We start from the raw sequence: 25,104 nt of genomic DNA, 5'->3' as shown, positions 1-25,104 counted from the left end.
TTAACCATGTATTTTAACTTGCAGAAAGGAGACACGCCTTAAAAACTTCCAAAATGAATAGTGAACCTTAAACATGATTATAACGAATACAAAAGTTTCGTTTCAGATCTGTTTACACAGGGGGAGAAGGAGAACGTGGTGCAAAGGTGGACCAATACAGACACGGAGTGAGGGCTCCTCCGCCACTACGCACGAAAGGGGAACGAGCCTGGCTGGATTGAGCCTTTCCAGGTGACTGAGAGAACAACGTATGCAGATCAACTGACAGGCGAGGGTTCTACAGCTGTGCAACAACAGAGATCGCTTAGAGAGCCAGAGGGAGCGGTGAGCACAGCAGCTGAATCGTCTGACCCAGATGGAGGCCCGCAGCAGGAAGGAGGGGTAGCACACTCACCCCGCAGCAGCAGCAGCAGGAAGGAGGGGCAGCAGAGCCCCCGCAGCACGGGCCTGGCCTGGCCACAGCAGAGAAAAGATTTCTCAGAGCACAGCAGCAGACAGCACACAGCATGGCTGTGACTGAGGAGCAGAAGTGAGGGAGTGACTCATTCAACAACGTTTCGATTGCGTCAAAGTACACTACATACAGAAACTCTTAAACACATCTCATTAAAAAACACACATAGTCTTATCACACACCAGCCCATACTTTTCATTCACTGATATTGCAGACATCAAGGTAGTATACCTTCAAGAACCCTGAAACAAGAAGAAAGAAGAAACGAACAACACGAATTGCAACTTTAACATTTACACATATAGGGTTATAAACTGTGATTTGCTAAAGTAGGGGGGGAACACATTATTTTTTCTTTACAGGTTGTACTGAACATTGCTTTCCTTTACAGGTGGCCGAAAGACTCTTGAAAAAACGAAATTGTAAAAAAAAAAAAAAAATATATATATACACTCTGTAACCTTAACACTTACACATATAGAGCTATAGATAACAAGTTTACTAAATACTGGGAAACTTAGAGGGAAAACACATTTATGGTTTAATAATGGCTTGCTTGGTACGGAAAAAGGGGGTGGGACAGGTCAAAGTACGGAAACTATAACGGACAAGCATTTCCTCTGGCTATTCCAATATGGCTCCAGATAATAATAACCGTTGCCCTCATGGGTATCATGATAATAACATTGGCCATCGTATCAAAGCAAGAACAACTAACAACGGTAGAGGGAACAATTGTAAACACATCAGCAACCGTACACCCGACAAACGCAACAACTACAGACCAGACAACACAGCTTAATAGAACCTAACGATCAACCATCAATCAGCCTAACTTAAAATGCATCAGGCGCTGGGGAGGTATAGAATTAGACTAATATTGGGGTGAGATGACAATATGGACAGTGGACTTATGCGACGTGGTTACTTGTGGTAAGCAGGGGTCCAAGGGGGAAGCGGTGTACTTGTGTTGGTCCCGTGATGATAATCTTAAGTGTAACCATAAGGGGGATTCTCACGAAGACTTTCACATTAACATAAAAAAGTTTTTCACCTCATTGCAGCATTTTTTCAAGTTGAGATGCTAAAATAGAATGTGTATTTTACTATATTGTTTATTTTTTCATATATTTTTTTAAAAAATAGAATTTTATTATCATTTGAATCTTATATGATCCAGAATAATTCTCATTACCGTTACAGTAAATGACGAAGCTAGATCAACGGTTCAAAACATTTTTGATGACTAATTTCATATTTCCACAACAAAATCCCATCAACTTAACAGCAGTCCTTGACAATTACTTTGATCTTTTTTATTTATTTATTTATAGTTAAGCAACCCTCATTACCGATACAACATTTGTAAAATATCTTTTAATTTTTTTTTTTTAATTAATGGGAATTATTTTAGAATATGTTTGATCAAAAAAACTCATGTGGACAACAGGTGAGGGGTATACTATAGTAAAATGAAGAAAAGTTATGATAAGATGTGAAACATTTAAAACAATTAACATTTTAGATCCATAACGGTAATGAGATGCTCTTAGCTAATTTCACAAATAACTTAAAATGCTAATATGATAACAACCTATAACTTTGCCAGCTGTCGAAGCCTTATATTGTGATAATATTAATGAAATAATTTATTTTTATATTTTTAAAAGTAATGAGTATTAAACCATAACGGTAATGATGATACACAGTGTAACTGAGGACAGTTTTAGCAATATTAACGCCGATTTCTCAAACGGAGAGAATAGTGACCAACTGACCTTATATCCATTTTGAAGCTTGTATCTGAAGTGAGGCATCATGGGATAACTGATCAATTTAAAGGCACAGTGTATTTTTAGGGGGGTAAAATCATGAAACGGTAATGAGAAAAAATTCTTCGGACACAGTTATTTTCTTTAAAATCAAGTACATTTTTTGTTCAAAAATATTTATATTATGTATAAATGTTGATATTTTAAATGACTTTAATCTATTTTATTGATTCGATATGCTTAGTACTTTTAATATGGTTTAACTTAAAATTAGAAGGAAGGGGTACGGACACATAACGGTGATGAGAATTTCCATATATATATATATATTTTTTTTTAATTAATTTATATAAAAATAATTTTCTATGATAATGAAAACAATTGATCCATACAGTACTACCTATTTGCTTTACACACAATATCAGAGTTTTTGTGAATTAAGTACTGATTTTAAAAATTGTCATGGACATGTTGCATGCAGCTTCATGAGAATCACCCATAACACCGATTAAGCAGCTTATAAAGCCAGACCTTGTAACAAGTGGGAACACGTAATTAGGTCGACACATGTCAATTGGGATCGGCCTATACTGGAATGTGAGGAAGAGCAAGAGGAACTGCTGTCAACCAACTAGTCTTGGGGATGACTTTAAGGTTATGATGTCACTTCCTCCTTTGATAGAGTTCATCTCATTAGCCGCCTGGGTGGCAGAGGGGCTGTGAGAGAATTTTTCCTGTCAAAATAGGTTGGAAGGCTGCCGCGACAGGTTTTCGCTCTCACATTTTAGTAAAATGTTCATACACATGTTTTCAAGTGTTGAACATATGTAAATACATGATTTGGAGGAATTACGGTTTGTCGACGTATCTGTTTGATACGTCGAAAGGGGGAATTGTGGGAAATCTTACGAAGAAACCTTGTTTTACCTTGAATATATTGACAAGTATCTCACAATCATGATTACTTATCTTGTATCTAAAATTACATAATCATCTGTGAAACCCTGTATTTTGTATGCATTAACCAATACTTACACCACATTTGATCACTTTATTATTACACACATTTATATTAACACCATATTGACCATTTTATTACTACACACATTTTAGATAGAAAACTAACCATTAACCACCATATTCTTCACGTATATAGTGAAGCATTGTTTTTAACAAGCATGTGACTAAACACAGGCCTTAGGCTGACAAACTAACCCACATGATACATAAACGTATAGACCTAATTGTATAGCGGACAATCACGCGCCACTGACACCTCACTGAAACCCATTGTGTGATTGCATGTTTTTCTCACTAACAGCTACAAAATCAGCAGATAGTGCATTTTGCATGACCTCGCTTAATACAGAGACTTTTGGACAAACAATACAGTCTTTCTCTCTCTGTGCGCGTGAAGACCTTCACCTGTCAAATTGAGGAGGGCATGCGCACGGGGAGTGCAACACTGTCTAATTACTGAACAAAGCCGTGCTGTCTGGCTACTCATTCTCAAGGCCATACACTAGCGAATCTTGAGCTCTAACACGTAACGCCATGCATGCTGACATAAGATGATTTTTAGCAACGCCTCATCGGCAGATATCGCGTCATTTTTGGTATATACATGGAGTCAGATCATTAGAGGTTCAGAACGTATGCTGAACGGTCGTAACCGTGTTTGTATGTTCTCCTGAATTCAGTAATAAATACTTGTTTTGCTTTCAACTTCACCTCCATCTGTTTTGACTCTCTATTCAACGAACACGCATGGGAGTTGTAGCCCAGGAGAGAGGTGGGTGCGGACACACCTTGTAAATTCATTTCTACAACAAGGGGAAGGCATCAGACAAAAGCTAACCTGTGGGAAGAAAAGAAGTTTAACAAAGCTTAAGTGTTTATATACACAGGTAGAAACTGACATATAAATATTAACAATGTTTATTAACTTTACATCCATCGTTAATCACATGCTATTAAGAGTGGGGCTATCAAGGGAGCCTTGTGGCCTCCATAAAGACAGTTTTAAATATTTTAAATGTGTGGGCAGGAATGAATGGCCAAGAATATATATATTTTATTATTTCAATACATTATACGTATGTGTGTGTGTGTGTATATATATATATATATATATATACACACACACACACACACACACACACACCTGCTGTAGGAATGGTATGTGAGCTGCAACAAACCTGTGCAAAAAGCCTAATAAAAGGATGACAGAACTGCATCACTGGTATCCAACAACTGAACACAGAATCATCTAAAGTTCACACTATGACCTAATGGCATTCAATATCAAGCATTCCACATAGCCTGGTCATCACCTTAAACTGTCAGTTTCATCCATCTCTGTCCACCAATAGCACGTCTACTCCGATTCTTATTTTCTGAAAGATCAATTGTAAGGTTTTTTAATACGTTAAATCATTAGACTAGTACTAGCTAAATAACGTTACTGTTAAATCAACAGTTTTACTTATATTTTTATTACGTATGTACACAGCATAAGCTATTAAATAGCTTGGTTACAGTTGGTGCAGAGTACAGCGTCGCGGTAGTGTATATAGAAGTTTTACAACGTTTCAGTAATATTTTTTTTACTATTATTATTACTATTATTATTATTATTGTTATTATTATTATTATATGGTGTATAGAATTTGTTTGTTTTTTAGCTAGGTAACGTGAGTTAACGACTACTATAGTTAAGCTAGCTAGCTAAATAAGTATCCATCTTATCCTTGCAGACCTCCGGATCCATCGGTTTCACAGACCAAGGTGAGACAATTTTAAAACAGCAATAAGTAACTAATCAAGTGTCAGTGTATGAAAACTTACACAGCTGATCGAGGTCATGTGCAACTGTTTCTAAATAGTCTAAATAGACAAGTTAGCTAGCCATGCTAGCTAGCTACTCTAACTTCGCTCCAGGTTAAGCTAGCTAGCGTTAGCTAGAGCTAGCTAGAGTTACCTATGTTAACTCTAGCTATGTTAGCTTAGCTAGCTAGGTTAACTAACCTGTTAGCCAACCTACCGTATCTGACTACAGCGAGTGCAACAAGCTTTTTCTCTAAAGTTTTCATCGACATGAACGAATTCCATGGCAATCGATTGTGAGGGTCAGAAAGGTCTAAACAAACCACTGTATGTGATCGATTTTGGGAATAAGTTAACCCAACAGCAGTACAGCGAGAGTGCCTTCTTCCGTAAACACTTCCAACCTGTATCTAAACTCTCCGCTATACTGACACAGAACTTCTAGAGAGAATATCCACTTGCAAACTCTTCTGGGTGTGTCACACACTAGAGGGCGCTCCCAAGCTAGACCAAATGAATGTGTTTATATGGAGAAATTTAGCAAAATCATAGTTTATAACTGTTAGAGCATTTTTATAATGAAGAAAAAAAACTCATTTATCAACATAAAACAACTTAGAATGTTTCAGTACTACAAACATATTTCTAAAGCGTTTAAACTCCAGGGATAAGCATCTTAAACATGCCCTTGAATTAATTATGCCAGTCAGCAGTGTTCAAACTGATTAACAAATGAAAAAATCAGGGCTCTGTAAAAACCAAATCAAAGAAAACCCACAAATAACATCAGCTGAAATACAGGACTCTCTGAAAACTAGCGGTGTGGCTGTTTCAAGATGCACAATAAGGAGGCCCTTGAAGAAAAATAGGCTGCATGGTCGAGTTGCCAGAAGAAAGAAGAAAAAAATTCTGGAACAAGGTCATTTGGAGTGATGAGACCAAAATCATAAAAGTTACGTGTGAGCTACAAAAGCACAGGAAACTTCAAAGGTCAAAGTTGAAGGAAAGATGAATGCAGCATGTTATCAGCAAATACTGGAGGCAAATTTGCACTCATCAGCCTGAAAGCTGCACATGGGATGTACTTGGACGTGCCAACATGACAGCGATCCAAAACACAAGGCCAAGTCGACCTGTCATCAGAACAAACAGAACAAAGTGATGGTTCTGGAGTGGCCATCTCAGTCTCCTAAACTCAGTATCATTGAGCCACTCTGGGGAGATCTCAAGCGCACAGTTAATGCAAGACAGCCCAGGAATTTACAGAAACTGGAAGCTTTTTGCCAAGAGGAATGGGCAGCTTTACTATCTGAGACAATTAAGAGCCTCACCCACTACTACCACAAAAGACTTCAAGCTGTCATTGATGTTAGATGGGGCAATACATGGTATTAAGAACTGGGGTATGTGAACTTTTGATCAGGGTCATTTGGATGTGTTTGGTTGTCATTAGGATTTAAAAAGAGAAAACAAAGTCGTTTGACAGTAAATGGCTTCACCCAACCACTAACCGTGAGTGGAAAAAAAAAACAAACAAAAAAAAAAAGTTTTTTGTGTTATCATGTATTCTGAAAAAAGGCATAAAAAGCAAAAATTCTGCTGGGGTATGTAAACCAGGATCATTTGCAGTATTGGCTCACAGACAAAACAAACCAACCATTTCACCATCTCACTTCCCTAGAGGCAGATATCTGTTTATGACAAGAAACACATCTTTCAGAAACAAATCACACACTGAAATCAACACATTTTAACTTCATATTCTCAGCATACTATAACTCCAAACAAAGAGGAGTATCTGTTGAGAAGGCAGAGCTAGTTAAAGGTAGGAGACAATTAGGTAGAAGGCAGAGCCAATAAAGTGGAAGGCAGAGCCAATCAGGAGCCAGCTTATTAATTGCTCAGCTGCCTGAGGGGCCTCTCTGCTGCAGACTGTTTCAGTGGTTAATTGCAAGTTGAGTGCCATGGAGTTTGTTCTGTGTGTGTTTCATGAGAGCATGTAAGTTTATAATCTTTGTATTTATGCAGTAACGAACAAGATACCTTCCAGTATCTTAGTTAATTAAAGAATGAGGTTTAATGCACTGAGTAAGCTTTAGTTAAGCTCATTTGGGTGTACCACGTTACATCGTATGATCAATGTGTATTCCCTTCTAGTAGACTTAAGTAATGCATTTATATATTCAGATCTATAAGGAAGATTTAGCATAATAAATGTCAACATCAGCAACATTCCATTAACCATTGCAAGTTCATATGCCCCAAATACAAATTATCCACCCTTTTTCATATTTATACAGTATCTTAAAAAGTAAAAAGAACATTATTATTGTGAAATGTAGGGGTAGAAGGATTAAGTGTCAAACATTAAGTACAGAGACTTCAGAAATCTATTACAGTATAGTAATATAGTATAAAAGGCCCTTAAATGTGAATCATCTCAGTATCTAATAAGGCACCTAATTTGTCCTCACATTAAGACCATCAGCCAACCAGGGGTGCTTTATTCCAATTAGTACACTACCTCCTAGTTTCAATATTTTGTTTATATTTCACATAGCATTGTGTAGGCTGGCTTAAAGATACTCTTAGCTAGATTGTGTACACTTGTTTGTTTGGTAACCTTGTGCTGCATATTGGGTATTGTTGATTAAGGAGCTAATATAGGTGTGGTTTCGGGTTAGTGTTGAGGTGTTAATTACAGGGGTGTGGCTTACAGCCTGCATTTGTAGATAAATAAAGTGTGCATCCAGTACTAGTTTAATAACACTGTAATTTGCATTCAGTCAGTACACATAACTTTCAGAAGGTCTAGAATAATGTTTACCCTCCTCACAAAACAGGGTTTGTATGCTGACATGTATTTCAGGACTATTCATTCATGTTAATTTTTTTCCCTAGAATGAGTGAGGAAAAGAAAAAAAGATCAAGGCAATATCTAAGATCCTGGAGGTCAGCTAGACGTGTGCTCAGAAAGATATCTGAGTGTCAGACAGAACAGCCAACTATGAATTATGATCATGAAGAAACGATTTCAGAATATGTGAGTGATCTTAGTGATACCTCTAGTTATATGGAGGACACTGAAGATAGTCCACCCCCTCAGCCTGCTGGAGGATCATCCACATGGGAAGACGCAAATCTGGAGGATGACATGGAGGACACAATGTACCTTGAAGACAATAAATGTGAAGAATCAGACCAGGAAGAACATTTGGGATGTTCATCACTAGCAACTGACCTAGCAACTTGGGCTTCAGCTTACCAGGTTAAGAACAACGCCCTTGACAAGCTGTTGAAGGTTCTTCAAACACATGGCCACACAGAACTCCCCTCTTCAGCACGTAGTCTACTTAAGACACCAAGGCAGCTAGCAAAAAAGCAGAAATCTGGCATGGAATACTTTCATTATACACTGCATCAGAAGTTGACAGAGACCCTGGAGAAGTACCCTCCTGAACATTTGTCAGACACAATTTACCTGTCTTTTAATGTTGATGGACTGCCATTGTTCAAGAGCTCAGCAAGAATTATGTGGCCTGTTCTGTGTGCTGTCCACCTCAATCCCATAACTGTTTTCCCCACAACACTAACATGTGGAAAAAATCGTCCACACAATCTTGATTTCCTGGATGACATGGTCACAGACCTCAAAGAACTGTTAAGTGGCGGCCTTCAATACAAGGGAAGAGCGTTGCAAATCAACGTTCTTTGCATTGTCTGTGATGCTCCAGCGAAAGCCTTTATTCGCAACACAAAGCTGTGCTCTGGTTATTATGGCTGTGATAAATGTGACCAAAAAGGCGAGTGGCTTAAAAGGGTCACATATCAGCAGACAGATGACCTCACCTTACGCACAGATGCCTCTTTTAGGAACCAAATTCAGCCACAGCATCACAACGGAAATACACCACTGGTCAGTTTGCCCATTGATATGGTGAGAAGTTTTCCTGTTGATTACATGCATCAAGCCTGCCTAGGAGTCATGAAAAAACTTCTGCACATGTGGAGCAGGGGAGAGAAAGGTTTCAGGATGTCTTCTGTCCAAATAGAAGAAGTGAGCAGTAGGCTTGCTCACATAAAAAGTGAAATCCCCTCCATCTTTTCCCGCACTCCTCGAGGCCAAAATGAGCTTGAGAGATGGAAAGCAACAGAGTTCAGGCAGTTCATGCTGTACACAGGAAAGATAGTGTTAAAAGGAATATTGAAGAGAGACCTGTACCTCCATTTCCTTACATTCAGTGTGGCAATGTGCATCCTAGTTTGTCCCTCACTTATCAAACAGTACGCAGTGTACGCACAAAACCTCCTTCAGTACTTTGTCAGCAGAGGGAGGGATCTTTATGGAAGAGAATTTCTGGTGTACAACACTCACTCTTTGCTTCATATTACAGAAGATGCTGTGTTATTCAATGGGCTGGACAACTGCAGTGCTTTCAAATTTGAAACATACCTGCATACCTTGAAGAGAATGGTACGTAGCGGAACACACCCCCTCACACAGATTGCCAACCGTATTGAGGAAAGAAAGTCAGCACCACTCCATGACCTTGTAGCGAAAAAAACAAGAAGCATTAAGGACAGAGCATACTTTCTTGAAGGTGAGGAATGTTGCGAAGTTATAGATGAGATGGAGAAAGATGGAAAGGTCCTTTGTCGAGTGTACCATCATCCTGCACCCCTCTTCATGGAGCCATGCACCTCGTTTCTCATTGGGGCTTTCAGCTTCAAAGAAAATACCACTACAATGAAATGGATCACCTGTGATAAAATTGAGAAGAGAGCCATCAGGCTTCACATAGAAGACAATTCTATATTTATGGGCATATTACATCAAGTGTAAACAAAATATGCCATTAAGATTAGATGGAGATAAGGCACCAATTCAACATTTAAAGAATATGTAAGTAATTTTAATTAAATCAAGGAACTTTTTAAGCCTTAGGATTAAAGGGTTAAAATGGATATTAGATACCAAGACACCATGTCTGAAAATGTCACTTTTATTATTTGGTATATTCAATTAGAAGATCATGCCTGAATATTATGCCTATTTTGACTTCTATGGTTCCATTATCTGACAATAGCAGTCCTGCAGTCAGATAATAAATGCTGGTGAAGGGATAGTGAATGTCAGAACAGGCATCATACACACCTAAAAAGTATTTGACAATTAAAAGAAAAAACATTTTGAATAGGATATACATTATTTTTGCCATGTGAGTGTACTGCTATGCATTGCAAAATAATATAATCTCTGATTATCTCTTAAAGTTGTATTAAAATGAACACGTACTGTCTTTTCTACAGAATGTACTACATTGTGGAATTTACTGAGGAAAATCTGGTTGGCATTGTGGCTCAGTGCTGGACCTATGAAGAAAATGGGGTATGACAAATATTTGTAATCATTATAACAACTGTTATATTGTTTATTGTTATTAATATCACAGAAATACAATTACTGTAGCTGTGTGCATGCTGCATGTATTTCAGCAACAGTACAGTTACTGGCCGCCAAATAACCCAACCAAAAGAGCAAAAAAAGGAGGAGACTCTTGATGAAGACAACTGGATTTCCAGGAAAATCAGAGTCTTTGCCACCACAGGTAAAGCTGAGCTTCCAATCATGCACACACTGTATAAGAAGTGAGAGAATACACATTATTTGGTCAATTTACTGTACAAATGTTTGCTGTTCAAATGTTTGAATATCTATGGCATTCTTCAGTAAATAAAAAGCTTTTATTAGAAGATGGAAATAAAAACTTTATTTCCTTGATCCTGACAGAAGCTGCAATGAGCAGTTGTACAATAAAGACTTTTTAATAAAATGTTGACTGCAGTGGATATTCAATTTTACATTACATATTACTGTAATTTATTAGATTCAAAATGACTGATAAAACCTTTCAAACAGATTTATACAGAGAGAATTATTATACAATTACACTTTTTTACTATATAATTACACAGTGGCTTGTATGATCAGTGGAGCTGACAAAATAGATAGCGAGGTGGAGGTGGTCATAACATTCTTATGAGTGTCTAATTATTGCTACCATTTGACATTCAGGTAACTTTGAAAGAACCCTCAAATGGAGCAGAACAGCAGAGCACAAATCCACTTTTGATACCGAAGAAGAAACTGTACCATCAAAAAGGCCAACAAAAAGACCCCTGAAATATTATGACAGCAGTGAAGGTAGGCAGCAACTTACCAGAAATTACACACTGGATATACTGTATATTGTAAGTGCTGCTGAAATGAAATGAAACAGAAAAAAATGGGTCAGTGTCATATCATTCACAATTGTTAGTTAACAGCACATTTATGCACTACTTTTTTTTTTTTTTTTAGATGAGAGAACTTTGCAAACAAAGGATAATAGGGAGCCTTTGACTAAGAAAAAAACAAAAGGTATATATGATAGTTTAGTAAAACTATATATCAATCAATGGCTCAAAACAACGTTTAATAGCGTATGCCCTATTTAGATGGACCTGTTCCTCAACTCAAGGCAACTGTGGAAATCCCAAAAGACAACATGGCTAAAGGTGAGGTAGTAATATTTTTTCAGCATCCATACTAAATTGTACCATCAAATATCAAGAAGAACAGTGTATTTAAATGTTGAACATTGTCCTTTTCATGATATACTTTTTAATTTATGTTTCAAGCAGTTGCACAAAAACAAGCGAAGCTTCCAGTACCCCCCAATCTCCATCCAATATGTAGAAAAAAAAAAGTCATTTCAGAATCATAATGTGCTACAGATTTTTTTTTTTTCCGGGACATTTGAATGTTTTCCCAGATTTAACAAAGTCACTGAAATCAGGATGATATTAAGCTGATCATTTGAAGTCTGGGCCAATTTTAAAAAGCTTATTAGCGTTTTAGTAGGAGTGCCAATCTAAACCATGTTTTAGTTATGATGATTCTACTGACAAACAGTTTCTAGAACAGTATTCACACTCCAAGATGCTTTGTGAATATGGGCCCAGACTTCAACTAATTAGCATCTGTTGCTTATCATTAAAAGTTGCCTACTGTATGTTAATGTCTTGCTTGCAGACAATGATGAACTGCCCAAAACTTCTGAGTCCATGACTATAGATCAAGACTCGCTGCATGGTAAAAAGTAAAAAATGTTAAAATGCTTACTTTAAATTAGTGGCATGCCCAAAGGATCTTGTATTAACACTTTATGTATGACATGATTTAGACAATGGACCATCATGGAGAAAAAATACTTTGGAGTCTCCAGTACAAAGAAGATTTCAAGGTATTATGAACTCACTACAAAAGAAAAGCATTTTAATGTGACTGTTCCAAAAGCAGACTCTGAACACCCTCAGATCACAATATTTGGGGAGAAAAAAAAGATATAAATACAAAGAGAAATAATTCACACCTTAAGTTATGTGGCTTCTTAATTTCAGATACACTTCAGGTTCTCCTTCAAAAAGTTGAGACCCTAGAGGCAAATCAACGGGAGATGCTACTACTTTTGCGCAGAAGCCAGGGGAGACAAAGGGATGAGGAGACCACTGTAGAGCTGAATGTGGCACAAAGCACACAAGACCTCCTAAACTTAGAACACCAACTGAAAGAGACAGATTTCAGAAAGAAAGTGGTGAGTGATTAATTCATGTTTAAATGTTTACTTACTTATATGGCCATTGAATATAATGTTAAATATGCAGAACAATAGATGAACTAGTTACAGACCTGGCCCACATGCACCACATTCTTCTGGCCCGATTGTGGTTTGGAATGACTTGCCAATTCTGGCACCAACTAACATCTGCCATTCTCTAGCCGGATTAGAAACAATTGGCCCAGTTATGGCCCAGATGAAAAACCACAACAATGCCATACATCTATGACATGTTTAAGTAATACAATACATTACTTAAATAACGTCAAGCTATAACTTAAGAATTTTAGTGCAATTCACTTTAAGCACTTATTTACTAACCAATTACCGAATATTTTAAAATAACTGAAACACATTAATTATTTCATCTTTTTTATTTAATACATACACATTTAAATGAAGATGCACCTAGACTTATGAAATGTAAATGTGATCAAGTCTAAGTTTAAAAAAATTACTTTAAAACGATGTGTGTAAAATGACAAGATGTCAATAAAATTACAGGTACAATATATGACTAAAACAAGAACAATCACATTCAGATAAGTGATATTTACAAATAAAACTATTATTATATAATAATATTATATAAAATATAAAACTATTGCTTAAGTATATTCATTTGTTTAGGAAGAACAGCTGCATGGTTCGGAATAAGGAAATATATTTAGTTACATTGTTTAAATTGATATAAAGGGGGTCACTTATGAAGCTATTTCTCCTGGATCCAGTACTGAATTTCTAGTACAGGAGTCGAATTTTGTGTAAAAAAAACAAAAAAACACAAATAAGCTAACTGCAGAAATAGCCATCTAGCCATTAAAATGCTCCGTTCCACTGTAAATTGTATGGTGCCGCGTTAAAAGAGAAAGAAGACATATTCTAAAGTTAAGTGTTTTTCATTACACCAGTAAACATAATCACTGTAAAGTGGAAAAATGGCGGGTAACATTGCTAACTTGTAGGCACTTCTGACACTTTTCACCAATTATTAGTCACATAAACTATATTTAACTTTAAAAAAAGCATGTTTTACTTATATATAAAAATATATATAAAAATATTTACTTACCATATGAAGTTGGCTTCACTTGTTTGTCCTGTTCAGGACCGTTGGTGGTGCTGGTCTGCCCAAGATGAAGCAGGATCAGACCGGTTCAAACTGTCTCATTCAGACCTGTTCTCACTGCCCCGCCCCCTCCACGCCCCGCCCCGCCCCGCCCTTGTCTATTTAAAATGTCTATTGCAAGCAACAGATTCATTTAGCCAGACCTTCCAGACCAGCTTAATGCCGGAATCGGGCCAGACTTAAAGTGCACTAGTGAGATCACTGGTGCAGGTGGGGTTCCAGTAGACCTGTAAAAAGAAAAGAGAATGTTAATGTATTGTATAATGTCTTTCTGTGATTGTACGTACCTGTATTATCCTAAGATTTAAGTTTTCTATAAATAACTGTTTCTGTGATCTTAAGAGTTTGAGGGACTGTGCTATTGACTAGGTAAGTCATATTGTATGGTCTAGCATAATGGTTGCTTTAATCCACTTATTCCAGGCAATCCTGAGCTAAAGTGTGAATTAGTGTAAAGTATTGTTTTTTGTTTGTTTTGTGTATATAATGAACTGTAATGACGGGAAAAGTATGCCTTGTGCGGCTCAAAAATAAACTAATAAATAAAGCAATTAGCGAGTCTCTTGACATTCTTATTAAGAACCAGGTTTGTAAGATAGCAATGAGCATCGAGACACGCCTTCCGCAGGGTCTACGATAGGGCCCATAGACGATAAATAGATACTAAACTATTATACAATGATTAATCGCCTCTATGAATCTATGAAATTACCAGGTTACCTACATTTTTACTTAGTAATTTTTTTTTACAGATTCACCACCTAAGCCTTATTGGTGGGGCCAATCCAGGAGAGTGTGTCCGGAGAGTGATGCGGGCAGTTGCAACAAATGTTGTCTGGAGCCACTACAGCCTTAAAGGAAAGAGAGAGAAGCTACCCCTGATTGGCACCACCGTGTGCAATGTGATCAAACGTGAGTCTAAATTGTTTCAGTGTAGAAATAAAAGCATGTTAGACATACTGCTCTGACAAAACCCCATTAGACAGATTAGACAGTATTGCTTTTTCTGAGCAATAATCACTCAGAAAATTATTGTCTAATTTCTTTTGCTGCCTTTAATTACTCAGAACAATAGTATTAATTACCTAGATAAGAAACTATGTATTAAACAATGTTTTTCCCCATTTCATTGCAGAAGCGATCATGAGATGGAAATCAGGAATAGGAGAAAAGGAAACAGAGTCTTATTGCTGAGACTTTAAAACACGCGCCTGCACAGATAAAAAAACAAGTTCAGGTAATGACATTTAAAAGAGCAAAAAAGTTAAATTAGTATGTGAAATTTAAAGAAGACATGGCTTTGGATAATTTGTCTAGCAAAACTGTGATGTACCGTATTTTTCGGGCTATAAGGCGCACTTAAAATACTTATTTTTTCCCAAAAATCGTCATTGCGCCTTATAATGCAGTGCGCCTTGTGTATGGATTTTGCTTGTGTTTACTGACCTCGATTTTTATGTGGTACACGGCGCTCTGTTGTGCAGAATTCCTCACCCACGCCAGAAAAAGATCCCCCTCTTGGGCTAGCGCGCGGTTACCTTTGACTGCCGTACTGCCTCTCGGCTGTGGTTCAGGGTAGCTAGTTTCCACTGTAGCTCCGTGGCCAGAACAAGGTGCCGGTAAACTTTCCTTTCCACCCGTTCTGGGGTAATAGCACAAACTGTTTCTTTTTAGCGCCCACTTCTAAGTAAAGTTAACCTCTTAACACGCGCTGGCCCACCGGCGGGCCAGAAATATTTAATATTTCATAACTGGCTGTGTTTCTGAATAGTTATGAACAGTTACAGGTTCAATATAGACATCCAATATACCATTTTAAAGCTTAGAATCTCTGCTTTTGAGCTATTTAGCCTATTTAGCGGAATATCCTTTCAGAAAATAAACATTTAGGGCGAAATATGCCTTGGTTATGATTTTAATAATTCATAACTCTCATATTTGCGTTTATCGTTCGTCCATATTTCATCGAATGCGGTCATGTCATACACCATTCGAACCGTCTGGCTCTCCGGATTCCAGAACTGTGCTTTTACTGTAGGATGTATGTTTCATGAATTAGAGCTGCGTCAGAGCGCATGTTTCCAGTAATAAAAGGCTCTCCTTTTGTCCTGGGGTAACCTCCGGTCACTGCCGCCACCCCCCGAACACACACCCGCGCTCAGCCACAGGTCCTACCTTCAAAACGCGTCCAGACTAAAGAGAATCCATCAATCCAGTCTCCTGTAATCCACAGTTATATCCAAACAGCGCTGGAAATCACTTCATCCAGAAATGAAACTTATCCAATCTTTATCTCTGTTTTAAAACCGTTTTATTCACCGAATTCGGCACAACACGCTATTATAGTCAGAAGCCTCGCGGAGTAATGCGGTACTTGCTGTGCTTCAACATAATATTATGGTCTGTCGGAGCGTTGCGGCTACCGTTGTCAGGAGCCTCGCGGAGTAATACGTACTTGCTGTGCTTCAACATAATATTATGGTCTGTCGGAGCGTTGCGGCTACCGTTGTCAGTAGCGTCGCGGAGTAATACGTACTTGCTGTGCTTGTTGATTTATTGCTCAGAGATGTTGTTATTTTTCACAGATATTGTGAAGGATTTATTGCTCAGAGTTATTGTTACTGATATAAATAAAGTTTCATTTAGTGCGCCTTATAATCCAGTGCGCCTTGTGTATGGACTAACACTAAAAATAGACCGTTCACTCATCGTGCGCCTTATAATACGGTGCGCCTTATAGTCCGAAAAATACGGTAAGCCTAAATGTGTATTCACAAATATGTGGAAGCCTGCTTATATTAAAAAGCATACATTTATTCAGAGAATGTGAGAATGCATGTAGTAACCACATATTAATTCACTTACCCTTGGGTACATTTATTATTTTATTTTATGTTTTAATGTAACATAAAGAAAAAGACAAAACTACTTTTAGTGTTAACTACAACTACATATTAACTACAACACCAGCATAATGTCAGAGCAGACATGGAAATTTATCATTTAATATGTTACAGCACTACAGAAATTTAAAATAAAAATAATACTTACCTTTTTTTCTCGTAACAGCCACGTCTCCCGCTGACAGATGAAATGTTGGGGCTTTCAGAATTGGAAGATTAACCTGGTTTGCAGCAGCAGTGGCATCTGTTTGTTTGTTTTGGAAATTATCATTATTATTATTATTATTATTATTATTATTATTATTATTATAAGTAGTATATTATAAGGTGTATCAGCAGCACTAGTAGTAGGAGTAGTAGCAGCAGCACTAGTAGTAGTAGTAGTAGTAGCAGCAGCAGCACTAGTAGTTGAAGTAGTAGCAGCAGCACTAGTAGTAGTAGTAGTAGCAGCAGCAGCACTAGTAGTAGTAGTAGTAGTAGCAGCAGCAGCACTAGTAGTAGTAGTAGCAGCAGCAGCACTAGTAGTAGTAGTAGCAGCAGCAGCACTAGTAGTAGTAGTAGTAGTAGTAGTAGCAGCAGCAGCACTAGTAGTAGTAGTAGTAGTAGTAGTAGCAGCAGCAGCACTAGTAGTAGTAGTAGCAGCAGCAGCACTAGTAGTAGTAGCAGCAGCAGCACTAGTAGTAGTAGGAGGAGTAGTAGTAGCAGCAGCACTAGTAGTAGGAGTAGTAGCAGCAGCACTAGTAGTAGTAGTAGGAGTAGTAGCAGCAGCACTTGTAGTAGGAGTAGTAGCAGCACTAGTAGTAGTAGCAGCAGCAGTAGTAGTAGTAGTAGGAGTAGTAGCACCAGCACTAGTAGTAGGAGTAGTAGTAGCAGCAGCAGCAGTAGTAGTAGCTACAGCACTAGTAGTAGTAGTAGTAGTAGTATAGTAGTAGTATTGATTTGTTAATGTGTTATGTTATTAATCCTGTGTTTGCTAATAAAGTTATTGTATTTTGATTAAATTTGAGCCTTGATTTATTAAAATAAGAAACCACCACTACATAATTTACTAGATAAAATAAATCAGGACACTTTGGGTCCAGAATCTTAATTAAATAACTAGATATACATGGATTTGGGCATATGAGGACTATCTAGTAGTCCGCCCTAATAAAGAAGCAATAATAATGAAGGTTACCTACCCATTACCAACTGACAACTATTAGCCGACGTTCCTACAACGTGGTCACAACGTGCTGGGACCGTCAAGAGTTACGTTGCCACAACGAATCCGGGACTTTCACTTTTCCGGTTGTCACAACGTAAGCGGTTACGTTGCTGTGACGAAATTTTGGTCACCAAGTTACGTCGCGCGCACGTAACGACAACGTTATTTGGTTAGCTGGGTAGACACTCCAAAAACGTCTCTCTCTCAGAAAAGCATCTGAAAAGTCCTGCTCAGGTTTATACAGGAAAGATCTCTGAGTAAATGCTCCACATTAGCCTAGTTCAGCTTCGTCTTCATCCATAATCTCCACAAACAACAAGCTCTTTTACGCTAGCTCTGTAACTGGGCTCTTAAACCAACCAACCTCGTGACGTCACCAGTGCTGCACGGGCAAGAAATAAGAGTTTCAGATTTACCTCAGATTCAGTGAATATGAGCGGGAGCAGAGCGCGGGGTCCTGCAGCACGGAGCGTTTTCCCTCAGAGGAACTCTGATCCACGCGGGGACTCAGAGCGCTCTCTGGTTAGCAGTGTTAGCGGTCCTGGTGTTCAGTGGAGGCGGAGAGAGCGCGAGTCAGTCCGGGGAACAGTCTGTCGGAGCGGCGCTGCAGCGGAGAGTTCACGGCTAGCGCAGAGCAGCTAATACACGAGGCTAAACACAGCTAGCCGAGCTGGCTAAGCTAACAGTGCTAACAGAACTTTACTTATAGAGAGATTATCCCAGCTTTATCCACCAGCACACTCTCAGTATGGACTTCAGTGTCCTTAAAATTACCGGTTAGTTTAATTAATACTGATTATTAGTGAATTTAGTTCAGCCTGTGAGGAACTTTTTCCTCCTCGCCTCTCCCGCGCTGCTACTCCCGCTTCTCTGTTCTCTCTCGTCCCGTGGGCGGGCCCCTTCCAATCCTCTACTCCACCCTCACCTGTGCACTTCTCCCTCAGTAGATCCCTTAATCACTTTTAGGTAACCTTCTGGCATTAACACAGAAAATACATGAAATATGTAATCTGTGCGGCTTTTGTTTTCTTTTTAAACTATTTACACAAACACAATGACTATTTTGAGCCTGTGAGTACGTTTTTAAACCATTACTATGAATTTATATTATTTTATTTATTATTGTATTTATAAGTGTAGCTATTTAAGAACTAGGGAGTTTTACATATTTTAGCCGGGCTACATGAGAATATGCGAGAGGGGTGTATCCCATAGTGAGATACCGAATGAAAGCTTGAAAGAGAACACAAATTACATTTAGAAAAAAAAAATAGCAAGAAATAAAACAAATTTACCAGACGTGAAACACTGTTACTAGTACTGAAACATTTACATTGATCAGTAAAAAAAGCAACTGCTTTGTTTGTAAATTTAGCTAGGCTAGCTACAAATAATAATGGTCAGTTAAACAACAAATGTTTTATTTGGATATTTAGCTAAGCTAGCTATCAATAATAATGGTCAGTAAAACAGGAAATACTTTGTTTGGACATTTAGCTAGACTAGATACAGATTAAAAAATGGTCAATAAATCAAATGTAGATTTTGGTAATTAAGTGTAATTGGTCAATGGCTATGCTCTTCAAAAAACAGAACAACACAAACCACAAGCATTCACAATTACAAAAAACATATGAATACACGTTAAACACACATGCTACTCTACCATTGGAAGTAATTGTATATCTAACCCTTTAAAGCCTGAACCATTAAATCAATTTCTTTCTGAAATTCAAATGTGAAAATGCCTAATATGTTTCATTTGAACCCAAATCCATTTCACACTGTATTTAACAAATAATAACATAAAAAAAATCTCAGGCCTATAGGTTTCATGTCAAACATATGTTGAGAAAACACAATGAGATTGCAGATCTGCAATCTAAAAGCTGTTTATAAAACCACAGAGATGAGTAAATATAGAGGTGAAGCAATACAAACATAATTGTTGTTACTGGATAAAAACTATTAAGAAACTTTATGATTTAGATATTCTTAGTAAATTTGGAGGATAAAAAAACTTCAGCAACATATAATACTCAATAAGGGAATGATAAGAGAGTATAAAACTTGAGTATTAAAACGCTACCAAATATCCCTCTATGCTAACAGATTTTAAATCAGACTAAACCATAGACAAATGAGAACACCATCAGAGGGAGTGAATGAGCCTGCAACCTTACTGCACTACACAAGCCTGGAGGGGGTTGATTTCAGTATGGGAACTACAGCTGGAGCATTTTATTTAACCTCTGGAAAGGATTTTGTTGGCCTCTCTGCGGGGTCTGGATGCTCCTCCGGTCAACACGAAAGTACCTGGCACAGTGTCGTCTCTCTGTGGCTCTGGGTCTCACTTCTGGGAGCAAACTCTCTGGAGTTCCTCAGGTGGTGTTTCTCCTTTCATACAGAGGGGCCTGTCGGTTAATAGCATTAAGCTACACTATGCTAATCTTGGGGAACTAACACAGAGTAAAAACAGAGGTATTAGAAATTAATGGAAATAATAAAGTCTGTATATACTAGAAAAAAGATTAAATGCATTCAAAACCTTCTAAGCACAAGCACTGAAATGTTTACAGAAAATTAAGAATCGTACTCTACTCCTAACAACTACGACATCTAAATTTTAAAGACTAAGTTATGCTAATCTAACACCTGGCAGTGCCCTCGCTTGAACGACCTTCCCTTCTTCAGAACTAAACTCATAACGTAACCACCCTAAAAACTGAGCTCTGTCTCACGAAGAATGTCCTGGAATATCAAACATACGAGAAAACATAACATTAAATTCTATAAACATCATCCATGAATAAGAGTCGTTTTGCTGAACCTGTAAAATCCATTGTTAAATTCAGTTCATGTTTGTTTCTGGTGGAACGTGTCCCAAGTGACAAGATGAAACATTTGTGCAGGATAAGGTGTTCTGTCTAAAAGATTCGCACTTTTAATTGCCTTTAAACAGATTTGACACCGTTTTCTCTCCTGTGTGAATGCTCTGGTGTTTTTTGAGATTACTGTGATGATTAAAATTCCTCCCACAGTCTGAGCAGTAATACGGTTTCTCTCCTGTGTGAATGCGCTGGTGCAGTGTTAGATGACCGTGTTGAGTAAAACTCATCCCACACTCTGAGCAGTAATATGGTTTCTCTCCTGTGTGAATGCGTTGGTGTATTTTGAGATTACCCTGTACAGTAAAACTCGTCCCGCAGTCTGAGCACTGATACGGTTTCTCTCCTGTGTGAATGCGCTGATGCAGTTTTAGAGTCCCCAGTCTATTAAAACTCGATCCACAGTCTGAGCATTGATACGGTTTCTCTCCTGTGTGAATGCGTTGGTGTCGTTTGAAATGACCCTCTTGATTAAAGCTGTTCCCACAGTCTGAGCAGTGATACGGTTTTACTCCTGAGTGAATGCGCTGGTGTCGTTTGAGATTACTCTGTTCAATAAAACTCTTCCCACAGTCTGAGCAGTGATACGGTTTCTCTCCTGTGTGAATGCGCTGGTGTTTTTTTAGATCACTCTCTTTAATAAAACTCTTCCCACAATCTGAGCAGTGATACGGTTTCTCTCCTGTGTGAATGCGCTGGTGTTTTTTGAGATTACCCTGTACAGTAAAACTTGTCCCACAGTCTAAGCAGTGAAACAGTTTCTCTCCTGTGTGAATGCGCTGATGCAGTTTTAGAGTCTCCAGTCTATTAAAACTCGATCCACAGTCTGAGCATTGATACGGTTTCTCTCCTGTGTGAATGCGTTGGTGTCGTTTGAGATGACCCTCTTGATTAAAACTCTTCCCACAGTCTGAGCAGTGATACGGTTTTACTCCTGTGTGAATGCGCTGGTGTCGTTTGAGATTACTCTGTTCAATAAAACTCTTCCCACAATCTGAGCAGTGATACGGTTTCTCTCCTGTGTGAATGCGCTGGTGTTTTTTGAGATCACTCTGTTTAGTAAAACTCTTGACAGAGTGCTGATGATTCTCCATGTCAGGACTTTGCTTTATTTGTCTGCATCAAACAATTTCTGCGTGTTCTGGAGATTCTTCAGGATTGCTTGTGCTTCACCTCTTTCAGCAGTTTAACTTTGATCTTGGGATAAATATCCTGGTTGTTGGTGATGAATTTCAGGAGAATATTTTCACTTCTGGAAAAAAGAGAAAAATGCCAGTGAATATTAAAATAAAAGCAGGTAATTTAACTGAACAGAACTGCTTACATCAGTTAAACTATACAGATAAAACTACAGGGACATCTTCATATTACCATAAAAGGGGGATGCTGGTGGTCTTCCAGCCACCTGTTTAGTGCCATTATAAGGACTTCCCACTGTTCAGACACTCTTAATTCCGTTCTGGTCTCACTAGAAACTGAGAACTTAAAGAAAGAAAGAAAGAAACAGTGATGTTACCCCTAAATCTTAAGCTTTGAGGCATGTGCTGAAAAAACAACACGCAATAGTTCGAATCACGATGCTTGATTCGTTCTACATTGATCACGTGACCAATGATGTCCAAAGCCTTTTCCTTTACACTAATTTATAAAAGATCCCATACATATTAACTAAACCTGATGTGGTGGAAAATAATAACAGTTCATTATTTTCCACCACATTAGGTTCAGGCTAATAGTGATAGGCACTCCTGAGTTCAAGACGTGCTTTTTTTTTGTATATATAGATAAAATCCTTTAAATAAAGAAAACACAAATGAAAATTGGTTGAGAAATGTGTAATTGTGATTTTTACCCAGGAAAACTGCAGCTCCACATCAATGGCTTAACTGATTTGTTTACTAAATCAATATTGCGGACGTGGTGGCGTATCACAGCATCGGGTCGAAGCCCAACTTCACCTGCAGAGCCAGAGAGCAGCAGAAGCTCTACACCAGCAGATTCAGAGCAGCAGCTCCAAGACCTGCTGCAGTTTTACAGAAGCTAGCGTTACCCACAGTTTCATCAACTCTAAATATTACTAAATTACTATATTACTAAATATTACTAAAATGCAAAATGCATCTTTTTTATTTTATATTACCTTTCTCTATCTAATGAATTAACATTTTCCCTGAATTTTCCATTCCACCTTAAATATCATAATTTCTTATTAGTTGTTGTGGAAATGTAGCTATACGTTTAGTGAATAAAAACTTCAACATTTCACATGTAGTGTTTTCTTTTTCCTGAGCATGTAATATTATTTGCAGTGAGGCCGGTTTGGAACGTATATGCTTTAGAGAGAGAGAGACCTCTCGACCCACTCTCATGTTTTTACGTTCTAGAAATGAGATCATGTTACGTTCTCCCTCTTCAGAACAAAGTAAAAAAGCCTGTGTCTAAAAAGTCTCTGTGTAAAAAGTCTCTGTGTAAAAAGTCTGTGATTTGTCTTTAGATGTGGGAGGGAGTCAGACTTAAGTCTGTTATGTCTTGTAATCGTGTAGTTGTACAGACAGCATAACACAGACTACACTACAACATCACCAGACTGAAAGAGTTTTCACCTGTTTAAATACTTTGATTTGATTTGAAGATATTTAGATACTTTGAATGATCCTCTGTGAAGAATAATAAAAATCCAAATCGTGATCTGACCGGAGATCTACAGCCAGTGTCATATCTCTGATAGTCTCCTCCCATTCTGTGCTGCTGTGCTGTGAGTTCAGTTCAGTGCGCTGTAGCATTAGCTAAACGCTAGCATTATTCTAATTACTACACTTAAACAATCTCGTAATTCAGAGGATCCAGTGATTAGTGTTGCCAACTCCTCAGTAAGGAAAGTAGCTATTGGCTGTCCTAAAAGTCGCTAGAAGTCGCTAAATGACGTCATCACCTGATTTGCATAATACATGTTTTTGAAGCTGTAAAGGATTAACGTTGTGGGAGAGAAAAAAGTGATTAGAAATTAATTATTACTCCGTGAAAAAGTGCTGTTTTAAGCAAATATAAGCATTTTTGAGAAAAGTTACTGGAAAAATGAGCTCTTATATCAGTTCTAGTCACACTTCTGTGCATTTTTATCGGGTACTGAAGCATATTTTGCCTAATAATTAATTATTTCTGCCCCGGTCGGGTTATCAGCTCTGAGGTACAGCCGTTTCGGCGCCAAAACACTACATGTGACTGAGCCTGAAAATGTGTGTTCATGTGCTGTATTTTCTTCTGTTTCATATTTTATAGATATATGTGCAGTTTCAGATACTTAATAATCGTTTGGGATTATTTTTTTTGTGTATGTGCAGGTATGTTGTGGTTCTGTTTATTTAATTAATGTAAAGTTTCTGTTCTGGAGCACATATCTTCAGCTCTTACCACGTTTAACCACAAACAATCTAGAAAAATGGGCTGAAGAGGATGTTTGTGTGTATTTATAGCGCTCCAGAGGAGCTTGAATGCAGCGCAGGAGATGTATATGCAGTTGCAGACACTTAATAATCTGCTGGGATATTTTTTTGTGTAAATGTGTAGAGAGAATAAAGGCAAGAGGAGAGAATGAGACCTGCCTCTCCGTGTGCTCTATAACAAGCATACTTACAGACGAGCTGTTACATTTGGCTTGAGAAATATTTGGCATTATGAAGTAAAAGTAAATTGTGAAATTATTATTACGGAGCTCCTCAGCTCTGCTTACCTCCTGCACTGCATTCAAGCTCCTCTGGAGCTATGGGGGCGTGGAGGGATAATAAATAAAAGCACGCAGTTCTCTTGTTGGTGCAGGGAATTGTAGTTCAAAATAAAATCACAGAAAAATAATGACCTTTTTACTGTTGCAACACATCAACCAACCTCCAACAGGAGTGTAACACATAACAAGAGTCTCTTTTGTTCACTAAAGGTTAAAATAATTATAATAATTTGTAAGAATTCATATTATTTGATGTACTTCTTTTTCAATTATTTTTGTAGTCTTTTTAACTCTGTTAACTCTGTCCAAAGCCTTTTCCTTTACACTAATTTATAAAAGATCCCATACATATTAACTAAGCCTGATGTGGTGGAAAATAATAACAGTTCATTATTTTCCACCACATTAGGTTCAGGCTAATAGTGATAGGCACTCCTGAGTTCAAGACGTGCTTTTTTTTTGTATATGTAGATAAAATCCTTTAAATAAAAAACACAAATGAAAATTGGTTGAGAAATGTGTAATTGTGATTTTTACCCA

General features: G+C 37.8%; 4 protein-coding genes across 5 annotated transcripts in view; 2 read left to right on the top strand and 2 right to left on the bottom strand.

Annotated features, from left to right (window-relative positions):
• Positions 1-3,956, top strand: part of LOC125801126 (uncharacterized) — a 101,347-nt gene extending 97,391 nt beyond the window's left edge. The window contains exon 2 of the mRNA XM_049477260.1: positions 2,881-3,956. The gene's annotated coding sequence lies outside the window, so the exon portion shown is untranslated. The remainder of the gene's footprint in view (positions 1-2,880) is intronic.
• LOC125801343 (zinc finger protein 239-like) overlaps positions 1-25,104 on the top strand; it is a 210,248-nt gene that overhangs the window by 147,448 nt on the left and 37,696 nt on the right. The gene's annotated exons all lie outside the window — the stretch shown is intronic.
• Positions 1-25,104, bottom strand: part of LOC125780521 (zinc finger protein 239-like) — a 115,594-nt gene that overhangs the window by 79,314 nt on the left and 11,176 nt on the right. The gene's annotated exons all lie outside the window — the stretch shown is intronic.
• The window catches only part of LOC111197521 (zinc finger protein OZF-like), a 134,460-nt gene continuing 128,847 nt past the window's right edge, over positions 19,492-25,104 (bottom strand). Inside the window, exon 2 of the mRNA XM_049477842.1 lies at positions 19,492-22,092. Coding sequence (XP_049333799.1) covers positions 20,897-21,934 — 1,038 coding nt within the window. The 5' untranslated portion in view covers positions 21,935-22,092 and the 3' untranslated portion in view covers positions 19,492-20,896. The remainder of the gene's footprint in view (positions 22,093-25,104) is intronic.

This window comes from Astyanax mexicanus, chromosome 4, assembly GCF_023375975.1.
Source record: "Astyanax mexicanus isolate ESR-SI-001 chromosome 4, AstMex3_surface, whole genome shotgun sequence".
In the NCBI taxonomy this organism is placed as follows: Eukaryota; Metazoa; Chordata; class Actinopteri; order Characiformes; family Acestrorhamphidae; genus Astyanax; species Astyanax mexicanus.
Note: the sequence above shows the minus strand (reverse complement) of the source record. Positions and strands in the feature narration are given on the sequence as shown.